At 41.2% G+C, this 14725-nt stretch overlaps 1 protein-coding gene across 2 annotated transcripts in view; it reads left to right on the forward strand.

The window, feature by feature from the left end:
- LOC108966818 (beta-1-syntrophin) overlaps positions 1–14725 on the forward strand; it is a 126697-nt gene that overhangs the window by 89492 nt on the left and 22480 nt on the right. For both annotated transcript variants that reach the window (XR_001993216.1, XM_018929910.1), the window contains exon 5: positions 7531–7740. Coding sequence is in view for 1 of the 2 variants with exons in the window: in XM_018929910.1 (XP_018785455.1) it covers positions 7531–7740 (210 nt within the window). In the remaining variant the exon portion in view is untranslated. The remainder of the gene's footprint in view (positions 1–7530; positions 7741–14725) is intronic.

The raw sequence follows: 14725 nt of genomic DNA on the forward strand, positions 1-14725 counted from the left end.
CTGAAGAAATTATCAAGATCGGACAACTATAGCATATAGCTGTCATATAAACGAACCGCACAAAATGAAATTCTTGTATGGAAAAATTTTTTGTTTGAGGACTTTTTGTCACGAAATTTTATGTAAAATATTATACAAGCAAATGATGCAATTCCTGAAGAAATTATTCAGATCGAACGACTACAGCATATAGCTGCCATATAAACTAACCGCTCTAAATCGAATTCTTAATGTAAAACATCTTTATTTGTAAAGAATATTATAACTTAGAAACAAATCAAACATTCTAAATATTTTCCAATTATTATTTCCACTTTTCACACATAAAATACTACATTACGTAACTGTTATTTATTCATTTGATAAATATTTTCATTAATATAAGCAACACTTGCTTCAACTAATTTCTCTCTCTCTCTGCTGTACTCTCCGCACACGAATGAACTGCATTTGTATGTTGCTATAAGTTCATATGTGTAAATATGCTCTTGTAAGTATGTATACGTGTGTCTCGTCGACTTCCAGAAGCGAAGTGCACAACCGAAGTGCAACAGGACTAAACCGCTTAATGTGGCGTCATGACGACACCTATCACACCGCAGCAAACAAGCTAAATCATAAGAACCGCTTGTGGTACAACAACAACAACAATCCGAGTAATTTGCAATCCGATAACATTTGCATACAGCGCGCGCTTCCGCATTGGTTGCCGCCGCCGCCGCGGCAATGGCTGAGTGAGCGCGTACAGCTGTCGTAATGAGGCATTAAAAATGTGGCAAGTAATCGAAGCGGCGCTAATAAGCCGCAAATCGCTTAAGTGCGCCAAGCAAAAGCAATTGGAAACGTGCAATGGCGCGTCAAAATTGTTGCAACCGTACACAATGCCAACGAAACCTTGCCACTGTGTCGAGTATGATTGTTGCTGTGTAAGCGGGGGGCGTACGCGGCAGTGTGGGCGCAGATGAGCAGCATTTGCGGTAGGTGTGCAAACACTAAGCGTTAAGCTGATTGCACAACTATTTACCGGCACTACGCGCTTGCGCCAGCCCACTTTGGTTCTGAAGTAATTTCACTGTGAATCGCCCCGATTCCGCCCCAATCGTCGCTAATGTGGCACGTTGAGCCGATTGCTATTTGGCAACAACTGAAATTAATTCACAACGCAATCGAGCATGCAACATAACGGCAATTACTTAGCTCTTGGTATGCGCTGTGTGTCGGGGAAATGAGCGTGCGCCACGCACACCGCGAGCACCCGGCTGCCTACAACTGCTGGCCGTCTGGCAAAATGTATGTGTAACGTTGCCGGTGGTAATGCGAGACGTGCGTGCTAACGTAACGTTGCTAGTGCGGTGCTGGTGGTGTCATTTTGCTGCAAACGTGGCAAGGATGTTGCCAACTAATTTGGCAAACTAACAACCGTGTTGCATGTTGGCGCATGCGTGCGCAAGTGTGTGCTAAGGCAACACCACTCTAACGGGCGTATCGATTTGCAACATTTGACACCTAACGGCAGCGTACGTCCGTCCGTCCGCCTGCCCACCAGCCAAGCATGCCGATTGCCAGTGCCAAAACGTTGGAAAACGATGGCGCCTGCAGCCCTAGGTGAAGTTGTTGCTATTGTTGCTGCGCGCTCGCTGTCATTTGCCATTTCGCTTACGATTATGTATGCATGTGTGTATGTGTTTGTGTGTGTTCCGTTGCCACGACGTTGCGCGCTTGTGGCGGGAAATGTAAATTGTATTAGCAGCACTCCTCAAGTTTACCTGTTGGCAGCGACAGCAGCAACAGCAGCAGTTGCACGTCGCCAATGGCACTGACACTGACAGCTTCATTGCGGCAGCGTAGCAATGAAGTGTAAGTTGATTGCGAAGTGAAAGTCGCAAACGGATGCAACGAAATTTTACACACTGTCAATGTGTGAATGGTATGAAGTTGCGATTGTCACTTACTGTGCATGGCTGTGTGTTTTGGCTGCGCCGGTTGCAAGTTTGTTACAGTTAAGTAGTTACTTTGGCGCGCTGATGTGGCAGAATTTGTTTACTGAGACAATGTCAATGGAGACAACTGTAATGCGATTGGCGTCGAAGACGAGCGTGTTTTATTGCACTTTGATGGCAGCCTACTAGCGTTGTTGGCAGCAGCAGCTCATAACAGTTAAATCAATTTGCTAAAAAGGCAAAATAAATGCAGTAACAGAAGATTACTAAGGGAAAGTGGCTACCACAGCGTGTTTTTGTAGCGGATTTTAGTTGATTTTCTGGACAAACACTTGATTTTGATACTTCAGTTTGTGTGACATCCATATGTTATAGTGGCCCGATCTTAACTATTTTCTCGGATATTGCACCGCTGCCTTAAATATTTATTCATGCTAAATTTCGTTCAGATATCTCGTCAAATGAAGAAGTTTTCCATACAAGAACTTCATTTTTATAGGTCAATTTGTATGACAGCTAGGGGTCCGATGCGGAAAAAATCTTCTAATATTTTAGCGTTGCCTTAAACATTAATCACTGCCAAATTTTGTGAAGTTAACTCACAATATGTGACCTGGTCTACTGAAAGGGGGCTTAGGTGTCAAAAAATCAATTTTCACTTTTTAGTTGATTCGGATGGAAGATGAGATGCTTTTTCACGTGATAGAATCCAAAAAGTCATCACTTGTTTGAAAGTTCCCTAAAAATGTAGAGAAAGAAGAGTAAAAATAGGAAAAAATATAATTTTTTTAAATGTTCCACACCGGCAACTTACACGATGAACTATAATAATATTCCGACCAAAAACAACACTTACTGGACGTCTTTGAAGCCTCTCGAAAGGAGAACAATTAATGAGATAACGAGAAACTGACGAAACAAGTTGTTTATTTTTAACAGCTGTTTCCCAGAAAACTAGTTTTCGCACGTTAGCTTCCTTTTCGTAGACCAGTTCACATATATAAAAAGTTTTCATACAAGGACATATATTCGATCGGTTAGTTTGTAAGGCCGATAGTAGGTCGAGCTGCAAAAATTTCTTTCAAGTTTATATCGTTCGATTGGGTAATAAAACACGAAATATTTTGTTTAGATATCTTGTGAAATAAAAAAGTGTTTATTTGTATGGTAGCGAAATGCTATAGTGGTCCGATATGGTAGTGTTTTCCAAACCTTGTAGCGTTTCCTTGCGATATATTTCGTGCATGATCTAGTGAATGTATCTCTCCAAATAAAAAAAAGTTTTCCCTACAAACACATGACATTGAAAGTCCAATTAGTACAGCAACGAGAAAGTCCTTTCGTATCTCTAATCAAACTTCAACTTTATAATATTTATAACGAATTTTAATAAACCAAATGTGTACCATTTTGTTCGACTACTTTTTGCCATTTTCCGTTAGAGATATTATTCCATCAGTGTAAAACTTTTCTGGTTTCTCGGCGAAAAACTGCGACAAGTAATTTTCACAGGCTTCTCTTGAAGTCCAATGGTGCAAGGTCAGCGCTATATAATGGATGCATCAAAACTTTCCGGCCAAGCTTTCCCAGTTTTTGCCGAGTCATCCGAAATGTGTGTGGTCTAGCGATGCGCTGATCGAAGACGCGGCTCTTTCGTTGATCAGCTCTGATCGTTTTTTTCGATTGCTTGCGTCAATCTCATCAGTTGTTGACAATAAAATGCAGAATCAATCGTTCGAGTGGGTTGAAGCAGTTCATAGTGGAAGATTCCCTTCTAACCCCTCCAAACACTCAGCATAACCTTTCGAGGCATCAATCCTGGCTTTGTCACCATTTGTTGAGCTTCACACGCTTAGCATTGTCGCATACTATTGTTGTATTTGATCCAATTTTCATCTCCGGTTACCTCTCGATTCAGAAATGGTTAGATTTTATTTCGTTTCAGTTCAAAAATCGCAGATGTTAATTCAGCCCATTAAATTTTTCACAGACAATTCTTGTGGTACCCAAACAACGAAATTCTTTTTGTAACTAGCCTTTTTTAAATGGTTCAAAACTGTTTGAGCATGAATTTTAAGTTCCTTAGCGATGTCATGGCTGCTTATGTGACGGTTCTGGTCAATCTTTCCCATAATTTTAGCGACTTTTTCAACGATAAGTCGACCAGAGCGAGTTGCATCTTTCACATCGAAATTTCCAGAACGAAAGCAAACGAGGCGTTGTTGTGCTGCACGAACTGGTACAGCGTCGTCTCCGTAAACTTCACAAATTTCATTGATGCCTTGCGTCGCATTCTTCTCTTTTTATGATATACAAAAATTTCAAAATACATCTAGCGAATTTCTCCATTTTTTTCACTAATTTTTGAATAGTTGCAACGTTTTTTCAACTTCCCCGAATTTAATTTTTACTTGTTTAGGTGAAGCCTAAAATCTCAGCTTTCCAACATTATATGCTATGACACATTGTGATTGATTGACAAAATGCGAAAAGACTTTTTCTTCTACACTATATTTGCTATAGTGGTCTGATATCGGCGGTTTCTGACAAATGAGCAGCCTTTTTGAAAGAAAGAGCCGTGTGTAAAGTTTCGATCGATAACTCAAAAACTTGTTCACATATGCACAGACAGGCTGACTGGTTAAATTGACTCAGTTCGTCAGGCTGTTCATATAAACATCATTTCTATAAGGTCTCTAATGTTTCCTTCTGGTTTTTATCAACATGGTTTAAAATGAAATATAACCTGTTCAGGGTATAATATCGAATATACAGCTGGTAAAACAATTTCAGTGCAAATCGTACCAAGTTATGCAGCTCTCTCAAATGCCTGCGTTATGACGATGACGATCAGGCTCTATGCCCTATGAAGATAGTGAATAAAAGATTCATTCTGTATTTCATATTATTTATGTTACGTATGTATAAGAGCACGCTTGAGTAACCTCGGGGCGTTTGTACGGCAACGCTTCCACTTATGAACCTGGCGGTGGTATCTGGTATCTCTCTTAACTGCCAGTTATTATGAACCACTGACGAACATAAAAAGGCATAAGTTGCAACAATGAAGCGTTTTAAAGTCATGCTACTAGCAAAATGTAACAAATTAACTCGCCTGCTCTGGCACACGCAGCCTACCCCTAGCGCCCGCTTTATACCGCCACCGGCGCGTGTTGCTTTGCTGAAATTGAATTTACATTTTTGAGCACATCGGTGCCTTGACGCCCTTAATGCATTGTTGCGGCCGCTTTTGCCGATAGCAATCGCTATAGGCAGCACAGCTCGTCTCTGTCTGGCGGCACTGCTGGCACTCCCGCTTCGCCTGTGCTTAACCTTTGCTTTTTTCGCGTTTGTGCCGCGCTTTTTACATATTTTATGCAGATCAGTCGCCGTCATCGGGCATAAATTTGCATCGCAATGCGCCGTCCTCCCTGTAGTTGCCACATACAGCTGTATATTACTGATAAAAGGAAATAATCATGCAGGCATGCGCTATAAATACACATATTTTCAAGTGCATTCGTGTGTGCGTGTGTAATTTGTGGCAAAATTGGCAGATAAAGATGCCACTCGTTGTGTCATTTCATTTATGGTATAGCTCTGCTTGCAAGTATTTCAGTACTCAAATGTTAGTACTTATTTACGTACGTGTATATGTTTGTTACGCAAATTTATGTTCCATATAGGAGTTTGTTTTATTTTTTAATGCACGCATGTTTCTATATATATGCATTTGTGTACGAAGGTTCTCACATTTCCATTAAATTTTCATATTTTTGCGAATCAGTTGATGCGTCTGCTGCATGCAATGATTCGAAATACAGTGACGAAGAAATTGTTGAACTGAATTAAATGTACTACTGTGATCAAACTGAAAGGTGAATTTTGTCCATTTCATTTCCTTCAAAGTAATCCCCTACCGCTGCAATACACTTATGCCAACGACTTTTCCAGTCATTATCACTTCGAAAAATCCTCCGTCGTGATGGCCTTCAGGGCCTTCTTCGATTCACCTTTTATATTTTCAACTGAATCAAAACGGTGTCCTCAAAGTGGTCATGTGAATTTGCTGTATAGCCAGAAGTAACACGAAGGTAAATCGGGCGAATGCGGTGGTTGCGGCACGATATTAGTTGAAAATATGGCGAAATGATCACGAATAACCAATGCATCATGAAATGGTTACTTCACTTCTTTGTTCAATCCATTCAGACATAGTAAAAATCGAAGAATTCACTTTCAGAGCTTCACAAAACGACGCATATCTTAAATTCAGCATAGATGTCACTAACAGTACTACGAACTTAGATTAGATTAAAAAATCACCTTTCAGTTTGATCAGTAGTAGGAAGAGATACTGTGTTAAAAATTTCAAATTTTTCTTGCATTAAACAATAAGTTTCTAGAGCCGGATCTGGTTACGTCCAAACCAGGTGATCCAGAAAATCATCTTAGGAAAGCGTCTATACAAAAGAAAATGCCAATATCCATTTGCCCACAAATTATCAACAGCAGAGGTTTTTGCTACATAACCAATGTAGCGTAGGCTGATTGCGTTAATTGAATGTTGAAGTAATCGCCGAAACCGCGGCTTATTTTGTAGCAGAGCACGTACTACATCAATTAAGGAAGAGCTAAGTTCATTTATAAGCGCACATTTCATATTCTTACATTTTGCAAAAACTAAATCCTGGGAAGTACCTTCAGCTACATTAGACCTGTTGGTTATATGCGGTTTAGGGCGAATTCTAGATTCTTCTCCGGCCTGTGGAATGGCACGAAAAGCTTAACATCAGGAGATGGTGAGCCCGTTTCCTCAATACATGGTGATGAAGCAGTTGTTACACTGCACGACCATGTAGAATTTCGACTAGCAATTACCCCCCAAATATCAACAAGACGGTGCGGACCGATGGATTGCCGGTCGAGCTACTCAAATACGGCGGCGAAAAACCGATAAGAAGCATACATCAGTTCCCATAACAGTCGGGTTTACATAACCGAAACGGACCCGGATTTTTTTATCCGGCCAAGGACTGTTAAGGCGGCAGATCTCTGCCGCTACAGCAACAACAAGAACGTTGAAATTTTACTGTGTTCTGCCCAAGCCAACTATCGTGGGACAACATAGCATATAAGGTTCCATAGGGGGTATTGTGTGAAAAATTAAGGCCCACCGTCAATAAACTGATTGGACCTTATCTGTGCGGCAGGAGGTCTGGAAAACCACACCACCTTTTCGTCGATTTAAAAGCCGCCTTCGGCAGTACGAAAAGGAAGTGCTTTTTTGTCGCTAAGTCTGATTTTGTTATCTTTGCAAAGCTAATACTAATACCAGACCAGTAGAAAATCAGAGTGACGAGCACATGGCCTTTTCTTCCCTGGACGAAATTCGGTGACCTAACTCATATAATTCTCAGTATCAGTTGCTTAGTTAAGTGCCCTGCTCAAAAACTTGCCCAAATCAACAAAAATATGAGACAAGAAGCCTTGTCATACAGCCATTGAGCTGTACACTCTATGAATTATATTCTTATTATTTGTCAAAATTGTTTTTAATTTTTGCCTACTCTTTCTCTTGTTCTTGTAGTGAAATTCCTGCGCGAGGTGACACCGTACTTCCGAAAAGCCAGTATTATCTCCGAAGTGGGCTGGGAATTGCAGCGCGCCTTCCTGTGTCCACTGGGGCCCGGCGCGCCTACATCGCCGCCAGCGCCGAAGATCACACCGCGCGCCGACACGCGTTACATACCGTTGCAGTTGACACATTTGGCGCGCAATTTGAAATACATCGATCCCGGTGAGTACACAGTCAACAACAATAAATTAATGTTTCAACATGTATGTATAGTAGAAGTGCTAAACGTATATTTGATAAGTAAGATAGATAGAAATGCCGCCTGCAAGCATTTGCTAATTTTTCGTAAGAGTCCAACAATTGCAAGGGATTTTTGCTATGAAATGTGTGTGGGCAAATAAATACTTGCATAAATCAGTTTGCTGCTCGCTCAGCTGGCAACAGAACCAGCGCGCAAAGTCGACCTAAAATATCTGAAATCCAACTGCACACTGATTAAGCGGCTCACGCGGGCAGGCTTGGTATCTACGCAAATGCAAGCAAACCCCCAATCGCGCACACACACCCCGTGAAAGCCACAATTTCCTACAACAACAAAACCATACTACAACAACAACAATAACAACAACAAAAACATTGACAACAACAAAAACGATGGCAACAACAAAACCGATGGAAACAACAAAACCGATGACAACACTAAAAATAGCAATAACAACAACAACAACAACGCTAACAATAGCTATAACAACAACTCCTAAGCCCAGAACTGCAGCTGCAACTCCAAAACCGACAACACTACTAACAATAGCAATAACAACAACTACTACTAAGTGCACAGCTGCAGCTGCAACAACGAGTGTTGCAAGTAAGGGCCGCTTGTCATTTGCATGCGGCAGCCAGCAGTCGCTGGCAACGATAATAGCAGCATCAGCAAATGCGATGAATTGCTGCAAACTGCCGGCGCAAAATACACACTCAAAGGCAGTGATCTGCTGACAATGAGCACCAGCCCTTACCTCGAGCCCCTACCGCCTGCGGCATAGTCTCATTACTCGTTGCACTCGGTGGCCGACTGTGATGGAGGCGCTGTCGTCTTTGCACTGCTTGCCACCATTTGTGGCAATAGCTATTGTTACACATACACACACACTGGCATACTCGTAATCACTTGGGTTCTACTTGCGCATATCTTTTGCTCGTCGTTGTGCTTCTTCATTTGCGTGTTCGCTTTTATGCCGGCGACTTTTGTTTCACTTCACAATGCCAACATACACACACACAGACTCATAAGCATGCGCGCACACCGACGGCTCTTGCAACGTCTTTGCGCCACAACACGACTTGATGGCATTTACCCCGCCCCAGCCCGCTCTATGCTGTGTAAAACTCAGCGTCCGTGCTCTTTTCGGGTTGCATTGAGTTCAGGGTTGCTGTGGTTAATCTTTCCGCCACGTTGATTTAATGCAACGTCGCCGCGCGGCAGCGGCAGCGGCAAACGCCTCCGTTGCAATTGTTTAAGCTGATGATGTTGTTGGTGTTGTTGTTGTTTTTTATTTGTTATTGTTGTATTTGTTGTCAATACTATTGTTTAATCACTAGGAAAAGTACTAACGGCGTCATTGTTATTGTTGTACTTGTGCTGTGCTCATAGCCGCAAATCCGACGGAAGAGCGAAACGGGCAAGGCGCAGCAACGAGAAATAATGGCCACGACGCGGCTGCGAGATAGCAGCAAGTGGCAAATGAGTGTGTTGCAGTAATTGTAATGTCTTATTTGTTGCTATTTTGCTTTCTTTAATCCGTCGTTATTGCACATAACAACAAAGCGTTGCTCTCGCTGTGCTACCCACCGCCAGCCTCCGCTACTCTCCGCACACTTGCATTGCTAGTGAATGACAGGAGGTCAGATTGAGCTTCTTCTGCTGCCACGAGCGTTCTGTATTTAGTATTCATTACTTTTAATATACTCAAATGTATTTATTTAGCAAGCATAGTACCATGCTTTCAATATCGAACCATTTTCTGGGAAGCCGTGTGTAATCAAATTTCTGTCAGTATTAATGTTATTACACCCTGAACTGGGTATGTAAAGTTTGCCACTGAGTCGAGTTAGCCATGTCCGTCTTTCTGTACCCCTGTATATACGCGAACTAGTCCCTCAGTTTTTGAGATATCGCTCTGAAACGCCCATTTATACTTAAAAAGTTACTTATTTGTTGAAACCGGCAGTGAATGATTTACTAACAGGTCAATTGAGAATATGGCGCTACTAGAATAATGTTTGGTTAGTTTAACAGGTTATTAACAATAAGCCACGCATAGAGCGGTTTTTATCCTTTGCGATACCAGATGGAGTTCAGTTCCTAGGTCCAAGAGAACAAGTCATATTTAAGGATACCTACGCTTGATGCGAATTTTAACAGACTCTGTGGACTCACTATCGATACCTTCTCCAGTGTAAGATACCGTGCGGACCCCAGTTGCTTACAGCGCAGTCTTGCATATGCAGGACAAAGGCACAATAAATGCTCCATCGTTTCCTTGAAGTCTTGCGCTAAACATTTTCTGCAGTCTTCTCGATCTCCGAATGGGGCTCTGCGGACATGTGTCGCCACCCGACAGTAACCAGTTAGTATTCCAATCAGGTTCCTACAGTCTCTTCTATTGAGATAGAATTCTGTGTACTTCCGATCTGCCGTTTTGCACACCGTCTTTTGCAGTCTTGCACCTAGGAAGCTCGTTCCATCGAGTTTTGATTTTCTTTACCATGCTTTTGTCGAAGACAATGCATGCATTTCCCAATTTTGTTCACGTTTTCGGATGTTAGCCTTACACCATTCTTTGCAACCTCGTCCACTATTTGATTGCCCTCGATGCCTTTGTGGCGTGGCACTCAGTAGATGTGAAGTGGCTTACTTCTGGAGGCACCATTTTTACTACTGCCCTGCTTCCCTAGACACTTCTGTTCATTATGTGATACGAGAATAATCCTTTGACTGCTGCTTGGCTGTCTACGTAGATGTTGACGCTAGAATTGTCTGCAGGTGCATTAGAGGCCAGCTATTCTGCTTTCGCAATAACAAAGACCTCATCTTGAAATATACTTCAGTGGTACGACAACTTAAAAGGTTGCCTTATGCCTAATTCTGGGCAAAATATTGGCGCACCAACTTCATTCTCCATATTCGAGCCGTCAGTATGCCTAATTCTGTATAGTATGTCAGTGGAATATTGTGCTTTCTTATAAACAGAAGTTGATTCGTTTTCTCCTGGTTACACTATGTCCCCATTATTAAGATGGCAATGTCGTGCGCATATACCAACATCTTAAGGGTTTTTGCTTCCAAGTTCCTTAGCAGTTTATTCACCACTAATGTCCAACGAAGCGGAGATAGCACTGCACCTTGGATAGTACCTGTCACGCTTCCTTGGTATTTTAGCGTCGTTTCATTATGCTCTTCTCCGTGTAGAGGCTTCTGATCCAGCATTGTATAGCAGGATCAACGCCTATTGACTACTACAACTATTCAGAACAGATTCCGTAAAGACGTTGTTGATATCGTTTATCTTTCCATGATGATATGGCAAACCTTACTGAAGTGAAATGTCAATAGACTCGGACCACTAGACTCGGACTACTTTTGTAGCGTCCCTATTGAAAACCTAGCTACTATTTTGTGTTTTCAAATCTAAAATATTTGTAATAAAACACAATTTCCCAGCGCAACGCTCCCATTTATTGCCACAATATCAACTTATATTGATATATAGATATATGTATTTATATATACATATATATGTACATAAATATATTCAAATTATATTCTTTCTATAAAATTCTTATCTCAGAGCGCAGCAAACTTTGCAAAGTCAACGCGTCAAATGCCGCAGCGCGCATTGTCGGCACTTCTCTTGGCGCATTTTTGTATTTATTGTTATGTGCATAGCTTTAGTTGCTGCGCTGCCACATGGAAATCCGCGTATTTGTCGAAATTGTGTCATATCAGGTGACGGCATTTGGGGGCTAAAACCGCCAACCCTCCAAAGCAGTCAACCAACTAACGGTGCAAACAAATATGCAGTGATTTTTTGTTTGCGGAAAATGCATTTGTATTTGCGTACAAATGGGGCGCCTACATAACGATATACCCCAATTTGTGGCAGACAATGCAGAGTTCAAAATTCAAAATTATATTCGCTTTTGCTTAGTGCCAAATAAAAAAATGGCTGGCAATACAAGTGAGTGACTAGACAAAATTCTGCAATAAATTTGCGCAAATCCAGATGCAAAAGCAACAGCAACAGCAATACAGTCAATAATGCAACAACATTAATGCACAGGGATGCAATAACTTTGCAACTCTGAAAATTGAAAATTTGGTTTTAGCTTAACTCAGCTTAGTTGAAATCTGTCATTCCGGCAGTAAAGACATATCATATACAAATGACCAAATTTTGGTCTCTAGAATGAGAGCGAATCATATGGAGCTGCTCTTATTCAGGTCTTTTGCAGACACTTTACTATTAACCTCAGATTTCTGCTCAATTTGAGTTGGATATTCGTCTTACCTGCGTCTTAGAGCTCAATATGGTTTCTGGATTTTCGTTCTCATTGGTCAGATTGTGGCTCTTGAGGTGGAAGTACACGCTGTCTACGAACCTATCTTCCTCTCCGTCTTGGCGTTTCAATATGGCTTCTCAGATCTCTCGTAGAATCCTTTCCACCACTCGCTTATCTAGTGTCGTTATTTTCGTTGTTGTCGATCGGTTTGCACTTCTTCAGGTGGATGTACACGCTACCTATGAATCTTTCATACAATAAATCCTCGGCCGATTTGTTTATTTGGTGAATGTAGTTTTGTCTACCGTCCTCCTTGCTGGAGTTGGTGACTTTTGGCACCGCCAAATCTTATGTCGCAGTAGATCATCGGTTTTTACCGTACTTATTATGAAATTCTTCGCCTTCGGAATAGAGGGAATCAAACTATGGTATACAATTTCCAGAACGGCGAACTGCCACGGGCTTTGTAGCCTCGCAGCCACTTAATTTATGCATATAAGTGAGGGATCATCTTCACATTTTGGCACATTAACCCCATTAAGTCAGCATGGACATCGAAAGTTGGCATAAGCGCCAATCATTCCTAGAACATATCCAGTGGTTTCAACTAAATTTTTCATTTCTCCTGAGTAATTTGTTCAAGGGAGTTCCTTCGGTCAATGAGTGCCATGATTAAATGCCACTTGACTATCTCCCTGAAGGCCTCACCCAATCGAGCATGACGTTTGGATTGATAGTGTGGTCCTGTTTCCTTGGTTGTTTAGTCGGACTGCTGTTTTGTTTTCATTGGACCAAACCCTTATTTCTGGGTTTTGCCTTCGGCCTGGTATTTATTACCAATATAGCCTCTTTGGTGTCCCCCAGATAGCTCAGCAAGGTTCAATCTTTCGTAGTGTTGACGCTTTCAACGGTTTCGAGGTCTGAGTCTTGAGAGACTGTAGCAGATAAACTAGTTGTACCCGCCGGTAGTAGCAGCCATTCCCCCCTCTGGCAATTGGGCTGTAATGTCTGCCCGTTTTTCTCTCTTTTTGACCTCCATTCCGAGCTTTGCTTTCAGAGAATATCCACTCCTAACGTTTTAAACCACTAACAGGTAGATTATTAGCGATGTGTGAAGCAGTTACACATCCGAATGAGGCGATCAGTGTCGTATGCAAAACAAGTTACCTGCACAAGACGGATTGATATATACCTATGCCTTAGCTGGAACCACCAAGTCTGCTTTAGAAACTTTTCTTGATGCCAAGTTGCGCCGGTGACTGACTATTGGACAAAACTTGTGAAGATATCTTGTTAAATAAAACATTAAAATACAGTTTTAATCTTTCCCTAGGCACACCAAAAGCTTAAGCCAGGTTATGTTAAGAAATCGATCATAAGAAAGATCTCACTTAGACAGCTCATAACGTCTGTCTGTTTTGGTAACTAAAATAGTCATATATATTGTAAACTGGATTTCATGACCTTGTATAAATTTGATATTTTGAGTACGACTAGGTTTTTTGAATTTTATTAATAATCTCGATGTCCAGTAATAGCTCCTACGGTTTCAGAAGCTCGACTTTGCTAAAGCCAAGCTATTCAGTCGATCTCCTGCGCTTTTGTTTAGGCCAGAAGAATCTCTCAGTTGCACAGAAGCTGGTCATCGACCTTACTTCCATTAATAATGCTTCGATCAATAATGCTACCATCCATATAATTTTCATTACGCTGGTATAACTCAGGTGATAAGATAAGCTTACCACACCACACAGAAGGCATCTCGACGGCCCAAAAGACCAATTTCAAACACAATTTATAATTGCGCCGAAAAGCAGCAGCAGCAACTTTCAGTTGAGGTGTGTATAAAAACGATTGCGCTGTACACACACATACATAATGGCCGCACAGTTGATGGGTGGCGCAAGGCGAAATTATGCAACAAAGTTGCTGCAACAAAAACTGTTTAATTAGAAATAAATGGCGAACGGTGTGCAACGAGCGAAGTAATGAAGCAAGCCGGCATAAAAGAAAAAACAAACAACAACAATGAAATGAAAACTACCACGGCTGATATTTATCTAAGCCGTAAGTAAGGGCACTAAAGGCGTAGTATGCGCTGCCAAGTATGGCAGATAGTGTATACAAAGTGCGGAAAGTTTCTAATTTACTACACAACCGACTTTGGCGATGTGATAACACAAAAGCAATAATAAAAATAAACACAACAATTTTGTACTTCGGCTTTGCTTTGCGTGTTGCTGTTTATTTGTGTGAGTATGCCTTGCATGAGTGTGAACAAGAAACTTACTGCCGAAAATAACCGCAAACGCCTGCAATGTTGCCGAAATTGTAGATGTGGTAACTACGCCGCCTACTTAATATATACAGCGCTATGCGTCTTCAAGCAACGACTCCGCTACTCGCTCATTACCATATAAATAAAAGAAAAAAGGCAGTCACCACAGGGCACAGTGGCCGATTTGACTAAACTAGCTTAAGAAAACGAATTTCGCAAAAAATAACTGAAATTTCACAATGTTGGTAATTTTATGAAATATTAACGCAAAAGGAACAAAACGATGTTTTGTTCAAATTTATTTATTTATTTTTTATTTTATATGGCTATTTTTTTTTTGTTTTTTTGTAATTTAAATATTTTTTT

This window comes from Bactrocera latifrons, unplaced genomic scaffold (genome assembly GCF_001853355.1).
Source record: "Bactrocera latifrons isolate USDA-ARS-PBARC rearing strain unplaced genomic scaffold, ASM185335v1 scaffold_17, whole genome shotgun sequence".
Classification (NCBI taxonomy): domain Eukaryota; kingdom Metazoa; phylum Arthropoda; class Insecta; order Diptera; family Tephritidae; genus Bactrocera; species Bactrocera latifrons.